This window comes from Biomphalaria glabrata, chromosome 1 (assembly GCF_947242115.1).
Source record: "Biomphalaria glabrata chromosome 1, xgBioGlab47.1, whole genome shotgun sequence".
In the NCBI taxonomy this organism is placed as follows: domain Eukaryota; kingdom Metazoa; phylum Mollusca; class Gastropoda; family Planorbidae; genus Biomphalaria; species Biomphalaria glabrata.
Window position 1 is genome coordinate 65,070,389 of NC_074711.1, and position 14,847 is coordinate 65,085,235.

General features: G+C 35.1%; 1 protein-coding gene across 1 annotated transcript in view; it reads right to left on the bottom strand.

Annotated features, from left to right (window-relative positions):
• Window positions 1-14,847, bottom strand: part of LOC106074216 (neuronal acetylcholine receptor subunit alpha-10-like) — a 99,448-nt gene that overhangs the window by 51,443 nt on the left and 33,158 nt on the right. Inside the window, exon 4 of the mRNA XM_056008320.1 lies at window positions 1,552-1,596. Coding sequence (XP_055864295.1) covers window positions 1,552-1,596 — 45 coding nt within the window. The remainder of the gene's footprint in view (window positions 1-1,551; window positions 1,597-14,847) is intronic.

A 14,847-nucleotide genomic window follows, 5' to 3' on the forward strand; every position in this document is an offset into this window, starting at 1 on the left:
GTCCTCTGATTTACGTCATCGAGTTAGACAGAGAGGCTGTCGGTCCGCGGGTAGGACGAGAGGGGCCGGAAATGGAACATCTGACCAAAAAGAATGTACTATGAAATTTCATGACTAACGCTGTGTGTATGTGTGTGTCTACGAACGTGTATGCGTGAGTTTGGGAGTGTGTATGTGTGTGTCTGGGTGTGTGTATTTGTGTCTACGAGCGTGTATATGTGTGTCTATGAACGTGTATGTGTGTATGTCTGGGAGCGTGTATGTGTGTGTATACGATTGTGTGTGCCAGATCGGCTAGTATGAGAGCAGGCTGCCTTACATTAAGGTACAAACAGTTCTCTAAACAGGTCTAAACTAAAGTATATGAAAGATAGAAGTCACTCCAGCACCTTTCCTTTAAAACTTACTGCACAGACTATTTTATTGATTCAAACCAAATCTTGTAGAAAGAAATAAAAGTCTATTACTACTACAAGACAGACGTGGACAAGAAATGCAACGAGTGGAGTCTGGAGCGAAAAAAGAAAATAAGGGAAATAATCGAAACACTGCAGATGAGCACAAGTGAATTGAGTGAATACAAATGTGACCCATCGCCTGAACTTTGAACTTAAACATGCCTATCGACATCTTATATTATGCACCTGTCCATTTTAGGTAAGGATAATAAATGAACTTCTGATTGGTTAGACAATGCTTTTCTTGTTGTTTTTTCTAGTCGTTGTCAGAATGTGTTTCATAACTTTGAATAACAGACATTTGATAAAGTGCTTTAGAACTATAAATGGCATTCTAATAACAAAATGTTTATATATATATATATATATATATATATATGATAAGCATTAATTAGTATCCCACATATTGAATATGTTTCAATGCAATATATCACTAAGCTGAGTAAAACCAAATGTTTTAGTCATACAATATTGTATAAGAAAAGTAACGAGCCAGAAAGATCTTTCCAATGCAGTTTACACACTAAAACATGCTCAGTTGCGTAGCTATGGATTTGGGGACCCGGGATGCTTGACCTCTTTAGGGGCCCCTTCATTTTGACATTAGACATCATGACGTGAGAAAATAGCGTAATATTTAATATAAAAGCAAATTTTGGACACTCATTTGGGGGCCCCCTCAAGTGGGGGGGGGGGGCGGGGGGTCAAATATTGTATCCCACCTCCCCCCCCCTCCAATCCTAGCTACGTTACTGCACATGCTGCACTCATCTGTTCCATTTACAAGAAATAATGAACAAATTTCAGATGACACACACACACACACAGAGTTTACAGCAATAACAACTTTGGTCTTCATGAACTTTCTTCTGTTCAGTTCATACGTCACACAGAACAAAAAAATGTAACCAATTTATATTTTTCTATTTTTTCTTTCATTGTGACCTATAACCCTGCAACAGAATAAAAGTAAAAATAGAGATCTAGTTTTCTGTGGCCAGATGAACAACATTGACATTTTGTTTCATTACGTATTATCCAAACTCATTTCAAACGGTTTTCAAATGTTGGTCAAAGTTTTTGATGTACTCACGTGATCGAGCCAAACATTCGTTATAAGAACTTGATTTTTCTCGTCCTGGAAATAAAGTAATATTGATATCAACTTTTATTTCAGTTGTATAATAAGGAAATAAAAAAAAAAACAAGTGTCTAGAAGTGTTGATAGTTTGAATGAATTTATTGATGTTCATATCAACTCAATTTAATTAAAACATGAGTGCACTTTCTGATAAACAAGGTTTTAAGTTTGACATTTAAATTTTAAATGTTTTCATTCTCTTTTTCTCTCTTTCGGTCTTTCTTTTTTCTCTTTGTGTCTTGTCCTCTTTCTTTGTCTCTTTTCTCTTTCTCTTTATTTCTCCCATGTTGTTTCTTCCTCTCTGTTTCTACCTTGGTATCTCTCTTTCCCTTCTTCTCTCAGTCTCTTTCTTCCTCTCACACTACTCCTTTCATTTCTTGGTGATTTTCTCTTTATCTCTCATTCTTCCCCGTCTCTTTTAATCTTTTTTATCTCTTTCTCCCTTTCTCAATTAGGTACTTTCAATGCCCAGTCGCCCATTTGTCTGGTGTATGTTGTCATTGTCTTGTTTATTACCCTCATAAGACCAAAGTTTCTATTAGTCAGATGCCAAGGTGAACATCTACAAAAAGACTTCGGGTATTCCCACAACTAATGTTTTTGTATATTTATAATTCACCCGGACTACTTTCTTGACACTAATCTACGCTCCCGGCAGTTCACAACCCATACGGTCCGACAGCCTCCGCGAGAAGCTAATGTATTTGCCCAGTGTCCGAACCACACTATTTTGGCCACAGGAGTACTGCCGCTTGCCAATTTCTCTACGGCCTCTCCAATTGTCCACATCGCTGGCAGCATTATCTTCCTGAATGGTGCAGCGATCAATGTCTATGTTGGCCGTAGACTATCAAAATATTATTCATACCAGAAAACGGAGAGACGGAGTGAACGCTTTTTTTTTTTGGCATCATTTTGCTTTCTCTGTGGCTTATACATCTTCACACTTCTATCTGGCTCCTAGTGAATGTTTATTTTGGCTTTGCTTACTTGGTTTTATCTGGCTCTTACGGAAGTAAATGTTCTTTTCAATTGTATTAAGTATATGATATTTAAAGATATAAAAATGTTTCATATTCTCTAGTAATCACTTTCTTGTTGCTTTATAATACAGTAAAAATTGAGAAGAAACGGGATAATGTTTAATTGAGTCACTTATTTCTAAAAAAAAATATTGAAGACAAAAAGACAAAAAGTGTTATAATAAACTATGGCTGGCTGGTCGTGTAGTATTTCATCCAGACCGTCATCACGCTGGTACCGAGTTCAAACCCACCCCCAGCTGTCTTGCGAGAGGTCTGGGCTAGAATATAATAATTGCCACTTCTGAAGAAAAATCCAAAACGTATTGAAAATATATATATATAAAGATTTAAAATGGAATATTTTCGAAACAAATTAGGTCAAATAAATAATTAATTAATCCCATCGCCGGTAACTCGATGTACACTATCATTTAACTTATTGTACACTAAACTCACTGTACACTATCATTTAACTTATTGTACACTAAACTCACTGTACACTATCATTTAACTTATTGTACACTAAACTCAATGTACACTATCATTTAACTTATTGTACACTAAACTCAATGTACACTATCATTTAACTTATTGTACACTAAACTCACTGTACACTATCATTTAACTTATTGTACACTAAACTCAATGTACACTATCATTTAACTTATTGTACACTAAACTCAATGTACACTATCATTTAACTTATTGTACACTAAACTCAATGTACACTATCATTTAACTTATTGTACACTAAACTCAATGTACACTATCATTTAACTTATTGTACACTAAACTCAATGTACACTATCATTTAACTTATTGTACACTAAACTCAATGTACACTATCATTTAACTTATTGTACACTAAACTCACTGTACACTATCATTTAACTTATTGTACACTAAACTCAATGTACAATATCATTTAACTTATTGTACGCTAAACTCACTGTACACTATTATTTAACTTATTGTACACTAAACTCAATGTACACTATCATTTAACTTATTGTACACTAAACTCAATGTACACTATTATTTAACTTATTGTACACTAAACTCAATGTACACTATCATTTAACTTATTGTACACTAAACTCACTGTACACAATTTACTAACACAAACACTGTATTCAAATTCAAATTAAGACACGTAAAAAAAAAGGGGGGGGGGAGATCGGAAAAGCTATTACGAATTGTTTGCCTTTTCTTTTCATCGACACCCTAAATTGGGTATCACGTGGGAACAGGTCAAGCATCGATCACAAATTTCGAACAAAAAAAAACCCACTTAGAAACCTCCAAATATTAAAGTTAGCGAATCCGAAGGAAAGGACTCTAGTTTCTCTTCAGTCAATGAAATATTTTCTGAAAAAATGTATATAGGCATATTTAAAGGAACCTGCTGGACCAAAGTAAAAGCTCAGAAAGTATGGGCCACGTAGCCTTCATCAGATTCAGACAAACGAAAAGGATTAAAACAAAATTAGATTTTAGTTAATGTCAGGGGGCGGTATGGCGAGAATGAATATGTTACTTTGTTGATATTTTAATATGATAGTTATATCCATTTGTATTATGTACTCCCAGGCCCAGGTTATGAATATGAATATTCTTGCACGTGTTATGAAGTGAATGGTTTAGTCTTCGTTGAATGTGCGATAGAGTGTGTTAGTCAGTGAGGTCTTGTTCCCGGTCCAGGAAGGTTGGACGTTTACTTCCTGGACTGGTGTTCGTATTTAAGTATTTCTTAAGAGCTGATATAATTATTTGCTTTATTGAATATTAAAGTTATTGTTATTCATGGATAGCCGGAGTTGGAGTATATTTATTACTAATTGTTCTTATTTAAGTAACCCCTAACGAGCAAAGCATAGAATAGAACCTGACAGTTCACTGATATGTCTAGTGTTGTTAGCCAACAACAATTTATGTCTTTTGTATCTGTCTATATTTGTTTTACCTAACAGTGGAGAATATTGTTATTTTCCGGAAATTAACAGCCAGTTTTATTAAAATAATTACTTTATCAGAAATATTGAAGTTACATTTTTAGACGACATCAAACAAATGTGCATGTAATTGTATATGTCATTTTGGGGATACTTTAAAAATTATTTTAAATAAAAAGTAATTGGGAAACTGTCAAGTAGGATTATTTTCCATTATTAAAATTCAATTCAAATAATCCTAATGATAAAGTAATTATTTTTATTTCATTTGCAGTGGAAAAAAAATACAAATCCTAATTACAGTATTTTTAAAAATATAAATATTTTTCCAGTAATTTTTTTTTCTGTTACTAATTTTTGTCCCGCTTCCCGTTCCTGTGAAATATGTGGCAGTATTGGCCAGGAGTTTGACAAGCAGCCAATCCCAATATTTATTCTTCGATTTCTCCAATCTGGCAACATGTCTCAGACATGCAAGTATTAGATGCATAGCCGTAAGGTATAATCCCTCAAACTTTTCCCCCCCTGTCGAGCCATATCACCGCCTTCCACTTCCACTCTTCTTTTCTTCATTTCTTATATTTTTGTAGCGTACCATCTGAGACATAATGCATATAGATATTGGTAATTGTTCACTTGTGTGTTAAGTTTACACATAGATCTAGTTTCTACAGAGATTTTAATGGACGCGATGTTATATGACGAACTCAGAACAATTTGTTCTGTTTTATAGTCCAACGTATTTTTTTTTCATGAAGAAAGGAGATTCCAAAAGGGTCTTAAGAAAAAAAAATTATGCATATTGTTCCATAGCCAAAATGTGAGCAGTGGATTGAGACTCTAGCACAAAGTAAATCCACTCTTTGGGATACTATCAATTATAAGCTGGCAATATAAATGATTCTATCCAAGGCAAAAAATAAAGAGGAATGGAGAAAGACGGTCAATAGATATTGTGTGACGCCCCAACGGTCCAACAGACTAAGGGATAGGTGGATTCACACCTTGTTACGTCTTCATATTGGATGAGACTCTTTAGACATGAAAACGACAAATCACAGTTTATAAATACTTTAATCTTTATTAATACTGAAAACACTTTCTTGTTCATATTCCTCCATTTTTTGATTCTTCCTTCCTTTCAACACGCAATCGCACCATTTCACATTCACACTAAGATGCGCACGTAACACCCCCCCCCCCCCCCTGTTTAACAAGTTCGATGCACATCGAACGTCCAAAATACAAATCACTGAATATATTATCAGACTATTCCAAGTTAAAAAAATCGGTAACATATAAAACCATAATGTAATAACTAAACAAAATCAAACACAATGTCATGTTAATACCAATACAATCCCAACATAAAATAACAATTATATTCATCACAATAATAACTGTTATTATGAGCAATTGAAACCACTTCTGTTAACATTTATCTATAAGTAATCATATTTCTATCAATACAACTCCCCACTCATAATTGTATGCCTGTACAAAACACCATCATTCCAGTCGTAATCAAATAGTTAACAAACAAAGTCTATCTTGCTCCATGCATATTGTAACAACAATATTCAATTCATTACACATATATTTATTCATTGTAGAATAGAACAATAAATAATGTCCATCATTCCTACCTTTTCTAATCATATCTATATAATTCTAACATTATTGACATGCCATCCTTTCCGCTTCCCTCCTTTGCAATGATGTCCCATTGTGATTCTACTACCTAATGATCTAGCTGTACTGTTTTCTAGGCTGCTAATATCCCTCTCTTTTCTCGTATACGCCTCTTCACTATTGTACCTTGAATCCTTAATTCTAATTAACTGTTGACACTGTCTTCTAATATGCCCCCTTTTCCCACAATTAAAGCATAAGATGTATGGATTTGTACGTCTGTATGTGGGCTTAAATCGCTTTCCCTGTACCACTGATTGCCTTACTTTACTTTGATTTGGACCCATTCCTATTGCATTGCTTTCTACCTTATCTGTTAATTCTTTCTTCTCGTGCTCTCTGCTACCCATGTCATCTGATGTATGAGATCTTATGTCTTCTTCCACATCCCCATTTCTACATCGAGTAGACTTTATCCCATAATATCTCTTCCAATTCTCAATCTCCCTTACTGAACATATTTTCACCCCATGAATATTCCCAATAATTAAATCTATCTCACCCTGATCTACAACACAAGCTTCCACTGTCCCCTTAACATACGGTGTGTCTATACTAACTTTAGCAATCGGTAATTGTACAATATTCCCATTAAACATAACACACTTCCTAGATTCGCCTGTATATTCATGGTCTTCCACTAAATTCTTATTCACTCCAATAATAGTGCTCCCAGTATCCCTGATGGTCTTGGCTGCCTTGTTCCCTACGAATGTCTGAAAAATCTCCAATGTTCCAGTATCAGATGACAATGATAAGCCTTGCTCTATTCTACCTTTCTCCCAGTCCTTTCTTTCCTGTCTGTTTCCTTGATATCTTCCGTTGCGGCTATCATTTTGTCTTTCATATGTACCACTTCTATACTGTCTATCCTGTGTCTCCCTTGTTCTGTGAGAGTTATTCTGTGTCTCACATGTTCTGTTAAAGGCAACTATTTCTTCTATATCACTGCCTCTAGATAATTTCTTCTCGGGATGTGCCACTTTATAAGCCCTTATCAGTCTTACTATGTCTTCTATGGATTTCGGTTTCCTCTCCAACAGAAATATTTTTAATTCCTCCTGACACTCGTACATCACTTTGTCCAGCATGAGAAATGTCTTAAGACTGTCAAAGGTTTTTTCTACCTCAGCGGTTTCTATCCAGTTATCGAAATGGCTGCTCATTTTGTCCAAGAAGGTCTGCGGGTCATCCTCTGGTTCTATCTCACAATTAACAAACTGTTGGCGATAGAAAGCTTCTGTTTTCCCGAAAGTTCTAAGTAGTTGTTCTTTCACAATGTTGTAGTTACCCTGGTTCATACATATTTTTGAAGGCACCTCCGCTGTAAATGATCTCGACAATAAGAATGTCCATTTGTCTTCAGGGTACTCCAGTTCTCTCATTTCTATCTCGAACTTCTTCAAAAAAATGTCTATGTCCATTTTGTCTTCGTTGAATATCAAACCTTTTATATTTTGCCAGTTTATTCCCTGTAGATTCACTCTTTCTTTTATCATTCTCTTTTCCTTGGTCTGTTTTTAACTTTTTCTCTGCTGTCTCTTTTTCAAATGCTAATCTTTCTCTTTCAATGGCGACCAATTCATTTTTCTTTTCCCTTTCAATTGCTACTATCTCCTTATCCTTTTCTCTTTCTCTTTTGTCCTCCTTATCTAATCTCTCCTTTTCTTTGTCTCTTTCCATCGCTAATATCTCCTTTTCTTTGTCTCTTTCCATCGCTAATCTCTCCTTTTCTTTGTCTCTTTCCATCGCTAATCTCTCCTTTTCTTTTTCCCTTTCTCTTTTGTCCTCCTTATCTAATCTCTCCTTTTCTTTGTCTCTTTCCATCGCTAATCTCTCCCTCTCCATCAACCTTTCTTGTACGTATTTTCTTAGTTCTGCCCCTTCAAGCTCCAACAACCTTCCCTCTTCCTTCAACGCTGCTACCTCAGCCTTGTCCGCCATAGTTGATTACTAATAATATCGAATCGAATGTTCTCCTGTCTCTAGATCTAGACTATACTATCTCTACTGTCTGCTGACAGGAGATCCCCTGTGAATAGAGGGATACGTGGGTTACCTTTGCGTTGGGCGCCACTTGTTACGTCTTCATATTGGATGAGACTCTTTAGACATGAAAACGACAAATCACAGTTTATAAATACTTTAATCTTTATTAATACTGAAAACACTTTCTTGTTCATATTCCTCCATTTTTTGATTCTTCCTTCCTTTCAACACGCAATCGCACCATTTCACATTCACACTAAGATGCGCACGTAACACACCTGAATATCAGTTAGAACAGAGTTGGTTTATGTCGAAAAAGTAGGGGATCTATTCTGATAGTATGTCATTTAAGGTACAACAAAAGAACTGTGCTATTAGATTCGGGGTATAACATTTGCTGATTAAATTTTTTAAATCTATTTAGTCAGATTGACAGATGAGAAAAATGCATACAATCTTTTTTTTTCACTAAAAAATCGATCCACAATAAAGCATCTAAAATCTAAACGAATATTACAAGAAAATTTTAAAAATCCTTTAAAAAAAACAGCAAAGCTTGTCTAAAGGCTAAGAACTCGCACAATATAGCCACGGGAAAAACTGCATTTCTCTTTTATCTTCGAACTCGAAGACAAGCCTTATTATTATTATTATTATTATTATTATTATTATTATTTCCCTTATTCGATATCAAATAAAATAATTATACCAATAATTAATTGATTAATTTGGTGTTTTAAAAAATTGATTAATGTTTTGTTAGGTACAATAAATACTTGTTTACAGTATCAACTTGATCGGAGAGTGCGTGAGGAAGAAATAGCGATAACAGTTATCTACAGGAACTAAACCCAACAAATTTAGCCATATCTGTAAATACTGAATAATTAGTTTCCCTTGCTGGTAACAAACAAAATAATTAATTATCAGTAATAAATTGACTAATTGGTTACTTTTTAAACATTACTTTCTGTCTTATCTTTGTCTAAGAATCAATGTTCGAAGTTTCAACTGCATATGAGAATGGGTGTGGGAGAAATAACGTGTACATTTTTTACAAGACAGACAGAGTAATAATGATAAGCTTTGTAATTACACATTTGAAAGAGTTATCTCAGTGTTATATAAAGCCTCAATGTTACTATCAAAAGAATGCAGATTTTTTTTCTTCTATGTTTCATCTTTCTATTAGCCCAGGGGCCTTAATAACAAGGGCAACAACTTCGTTATGTCTAACTTATTCAATCACAGAGTTTTTCTGGCGTACAATTTTGTTGGCCTGGCTTGATTGGCTGTGACAAGGGAAGCCACTGCGCATGAATATACATAGGAGGGAAAAGGGAAAAAGGGGGGGGGGGACCTCTACATAACAGACGTGTCCAAGTATAAGGGTCAAAGTTTAAGCTAACTAAAGTTTTGTGAGTGCGCGGTGAGAGGTTATTGGTCTAGTTTTGTGCACTGGTTTTGGGGAAACTAGTCATATTTTCACTCCATTTAGTCTAAACATGTACGCCATCCATACGAATATGGCTCTGTTATCATTGCTAGCCTTGGCATATGCGTCTGTAATATATTAGATAAGAGAAGATATACATGTTTTGTAATATTGTGGCCACCATACAATCCTAGTCTGGATACACTTACATAAAAGTGCTGTAAATATAATTTATTTATACTTCAGTAACCACGGCACAGTATATGTCGAAATGTAAGATGATTTCCTCAAGGATAATTGGAAATTCCGATCAGGGTGCATAGTTATAATTAAAAACCATTTGCTTTATGGTCTATTCTGTGCAGGGCCGGACCTAGGTATGTGGAGGCCGAGGCAGGATTTTTGTAGAGGCCCCTATTTTTTTTTTCGAAAGCTATAATAATAAAGATCCACTTCTGAATGAAAATACTTATATCTAAGATCATGCTATATTTTAGAAGAAAGAAAAAGAGTTCCTGTAAATTTAATCTCACTTTCCTTTTAAAAACAATCTTTGTTTTAATAGTGTATATGTTTGAGTTTGTGGAGTGTAAGGCCCTTGGTAGACGTACTCTCGTAAATCCGGAGCTGTATTCACGTATTCCGAGCATGCTAGAAGCGTACACCTCTTCATCACATTTTTTGTCAGCAGTAAAAATGAGTAAAAAAAAGTAAAAAAAAAAACAAAAAAAACCTCAAGACCCTAGAAATTCGGATACATTTTTATCTTTTATTTTTGTCTATTTTTAGGAATCTCCTGTTGTGGTATGGACAATAAACATACAATAAGGTCTCCGCCTTGATCCAAGGACCATTTATGCCAAGTTTTACCAAGATTGGTTAAACGGTGGTTTTGATTTTTCATTCGGTATATATATATATATATATATATCCATACATACATCCATACATACATAGGCTACATACATACATACATACGTTTGTATCCATCCATCCATACGTATATACATAAATACATACGCCTTACTTTGTGCTATATAGGGTATTCGATTTTTGCTAAAAGAATGTAAATTGGATCTTAAAACTGTACAAAAAAGATAATGGCTGAGAACTGTGTTTAAAACTTCTCGTGCAAATCGCAACTATTTTAGAGAGTTATTGTTGAACCCAATGTCTCTCCTGAATGTATAGCGTTAGAACAAAAAGAGAAAAGAGGCACAGCTTGACGCACATCAACAAAGTGACGGCCCTTGAGACCATCATTTGACGTGACCGGGCTATCAAGTAGATGACTTCAGTTCGACTCGGTAGGTGGCCAGAACTTCACACTGTCTGACATTTGCTATTTGATGCTGGAGAGGTTGGCATCTCATGCCATATGGTCAGCTTGTTGCTTCAGTGAAAATTTGAGATTTTCGAAACGTGCAGTGTTGATTTAAAAGATAGTAGCGGTAAGAATAGACAATATGATCACCACAGATGTTCATTCCTTTGAAAGTCATTTCTTAAAACTGTCAACTAATCAAACTTTGTATTGTTTTACTAAACCTAAAAATTATGTCTTATAAAAATTGACATGCAAAGAAAATAGTTGACCAGGGCTGGACATTCCACCAAGAATTATAACGTAAAAAAAAGTGTATTCAGGTCAGGATTTAATTCCTTTTTTTGTTGTTGTTGAACGATAATAGGAGCAAATTTTTTTTATTCCATTCATCACCTACCTTAAAAAACCCAAAAACCAATTTGATCAAACCTGCTTAAAAACCCACAAGATGTAATGTCTTCAGTCCAGACTAAACCTTTTCTATTTTTTTATTCACTTTTGGTTTTTAACTTTCCCAAAATGAAGAGTTAAGAAGGTTAGGTAAACAACTTTGTGATATGTGTTTGGATGGATAGGTCGGAATCAAAACAACCTTTAAAGCTTTTATTTAAAGTATGGAATTCATCACATTTATACAAGGTAAAGAAGTTAATGAATGATAATTTAATTTAATTATTATGACATTTATAAAGAGCACAAAGGACTTTTCATCTCTACAACATGTCTATAGAAAGTAGATCTAGAAATAGGATTTTTGTTTTGTAGTTCAATGTCCACTGTGGTCTTAGAGTTGATAGTTTTCCTCAATGTCTTACTTCCGTGGTAGGTTGAACACAAAAACAAATCTAAAAGTTGTCAAGTGAGAATACTTACATCCAGTGCTTTTTTTTTTTGACGGTACGCTCCGGTACGGCGTACCGACACCTTTTTCAGTGTGGGGACAAATTATTACTTTTCTTGCATTTTAACGTTTAGTATTAATTTATTAGAAGTTAAAGGTTAGGCAATTCATCACTGAGTACCGGCACCTATTTTTGAAAAAAAAAAAAAAAAAAAAGCACTGCTTACATCAAATGAGAGAGAGAGAGAGAGAGAGAGAGAGAGAGAGAGAGAGAGAGAGAGAGAGAGATGGGTTACAGAAAGATACAGAAAAAAAAAGAGAGGACGCGTGATTTAAAAAGTAATCATTCTAAATAATCTAAAGACAAAAATGTCTTGCTTACAAAAACAATCTTTGATAGAGAGATGTAAACAACAGAAACATAGAGAGAGTGGAAAGATATAAAAGAGTAAGAGAGAGAGAGAGAGAAAGATAGAGAGAGTGGAAAGATATAAAAGAGTAAGAGAGAGAGAGAGAGAAAGATAGAGAGAGTGGAAAGATATAAAAGAGTAAGAGAGAGAGAGAGAGAGAAAGATAGAGAGAGTGGAAAGATATAAAAGAGTAAGAGAGAGAGAGAGAGAGAAAGATAGAGAGAGTGGAAAGATATAAAAGAGTAAGAGAGAGAGAGAGAGAAAGATAGAGAGAGTGGAAAGATATAAAAGAGTAAGAGAGAGAGAGAGAGAGAAAGATAGAGAGAGTGGAAAGATATAAAAGAGTAAGAGAGAGAGAGAGAGAAAGATAGAAAAAAGATTACAATCAATAAAATCAGACTAAATGAAAGAGAAAGCAACACAGCCATTTCTTTGCATTGCCTTGTTTTTGCCTTTAGGTAACTAATAATTTTCTCAAGCAGAATATCAATAATTATTGGTAGACCGAAGTTCAGGGGAAGATTACTGGTGCATGGAATGAAGAAGGAAATCGTGTGACAGTGACTTCCCCTGACCATCATCGCAGTCCGTTACCGTCAGTTCAGTGTTATTTATTTGGACTAACAGAAACGGAGATCTAGATCTAGATCTGTCTCACTCTATGCAGAGATAACCCCGTTAAATATCAGAACTATAACCTGCTAGAAGATCTTACAACCTACTTTCACATTGTGTTGAGAAATAAGACAATATGTCCAGTTTCAAGTACGCTGGAACATACAAAATTAAAGCATATCGACTCCTCCCAGATATCGGAAACTGTAAAAGAAAGACGGGAGTGGGGCGGGGAAGGGGGGAGCATTGATTGATGTTTAGAAAGAAGTGGTTGGCGGGTTGTCACAACACATACTTCCTTCTAGAGTCAACCTCTTAACAAGAGACACTCCAGTTCACCTTTTAACCTTCCGTTTGGGAACTTAAAGTGAAAGAAATCTTAAGCCCTGGGTGACCCTAGTGTTCATGTTGAGACACGAAAAAGACAACATTCTCACGACGTTTCAACGCGGACTGACTGACTGGATAAGATCAATAGTTTCTACTTAGGTTCGATGGAGATGCATTTTTCAGAGTTAAAGTTATAGTTTAAGTACCAATTAAAACGATATAAGATCTGTATTAATTAACTCATAAACATGTTTGATAGGACAGATGGAATTACCGCGTGATAGAACAGAGTTTTAATTGAATGCGTTTTGTATAGCAATCATATGTTTTGTATCACAATCATGTTTTATATAGCACAATCATTATAGGTTTTATATGTCACATTTGATTTGACATCTATGGCCTCATTCAGTCGCGGAATGACTATGAATTATCTCATAGAACAAGAACATTGGTTACTGTCGGAACTATTTCACCCACACACATAGCAGTTTCACCTTCTCCACAAATGTGACGTAAGGCAGGTACCAGATACACTTTGGGACCAGCAGCGTGGCAGAGTTTGTTCAATCAGACTTTCAAGACTTCGGCTCAACTGTTAAGACAATCTCACGGGTCTGTCAAACCCGCTACTTTGCCTCAACACGGCCCTGTGGTAAAAACGATCGTTGAGGTCAAGATTATGCTAATTGGAAGTGTCTAAAGGAGAGCAAAAAACATTCCCATAGCGCATTGCGGAGTTGTAAGAGAGCTTTCTCGACAGGGCGCCGTTCCTCCCTTGGGACCGTTTCAACAATAACTAGTCCTGCAGGGTTTGCTTGGTAAACTTTAGGAAAATGGCGGTGTTCTGGGTGTGCTCAGCCTGGCATTCTTGTCCAACCCATTTGAAATAGCTGTTTTAAATATGGTCATTCGCTTAGACCTATTACAGACAAAGCAGACATAATAATCCATAAAAGTGAAATTTTGCAATTACAATTTGAAATTGAATCATATGGAAAACTAAATGTACTTTCCAAGAAGTTTGATATAGGCAACTAGTCACAACTTACCAACAACGATGTTTGATATAAATAGATTTCGTAACAACTTCACTTTTCTAACTTGTAAAATGTAAAACGAATGTGTATCTCTTAAACGTGTATGATTTGTACAACATTGTTACACTAACCAGTCTCTCTCTCTCTCTCGCTCTCCTATTTATGTTTTACAAAATATTGTCATATAAAAAATATTTTCAGTGATGCCAATAGAAAAGAAAGTGCAGTAATTGGGCTATAAATTTTCAGCCAATCAAATTTAAACTTTACTGTAGTTTCAAATCTCCTGAGAATTTCACGTCACTAGCTTGAAATTAAATTCATTAATTCTCTTGTCGCAGACCAAGTTGTCACGTGTGGAAGTAATAAGGTGAACATTTTCAAAACGGTCAAAGCATGTAGAGAAATAAATAATGTTTTGCAGTAAGCCTGCGTAGCATGGTCAAATAAACCTCTAGAAGTCCATATAGCATGATACAGATATCTTAAAATGACCCCAAGTTAAGTATACAAATACATTTGAATACTTAAGAACTCCAAAGTTCCCCATGATCCTTGCTAGTTTGTACAATAAGTCATCAAACTGTTGTTG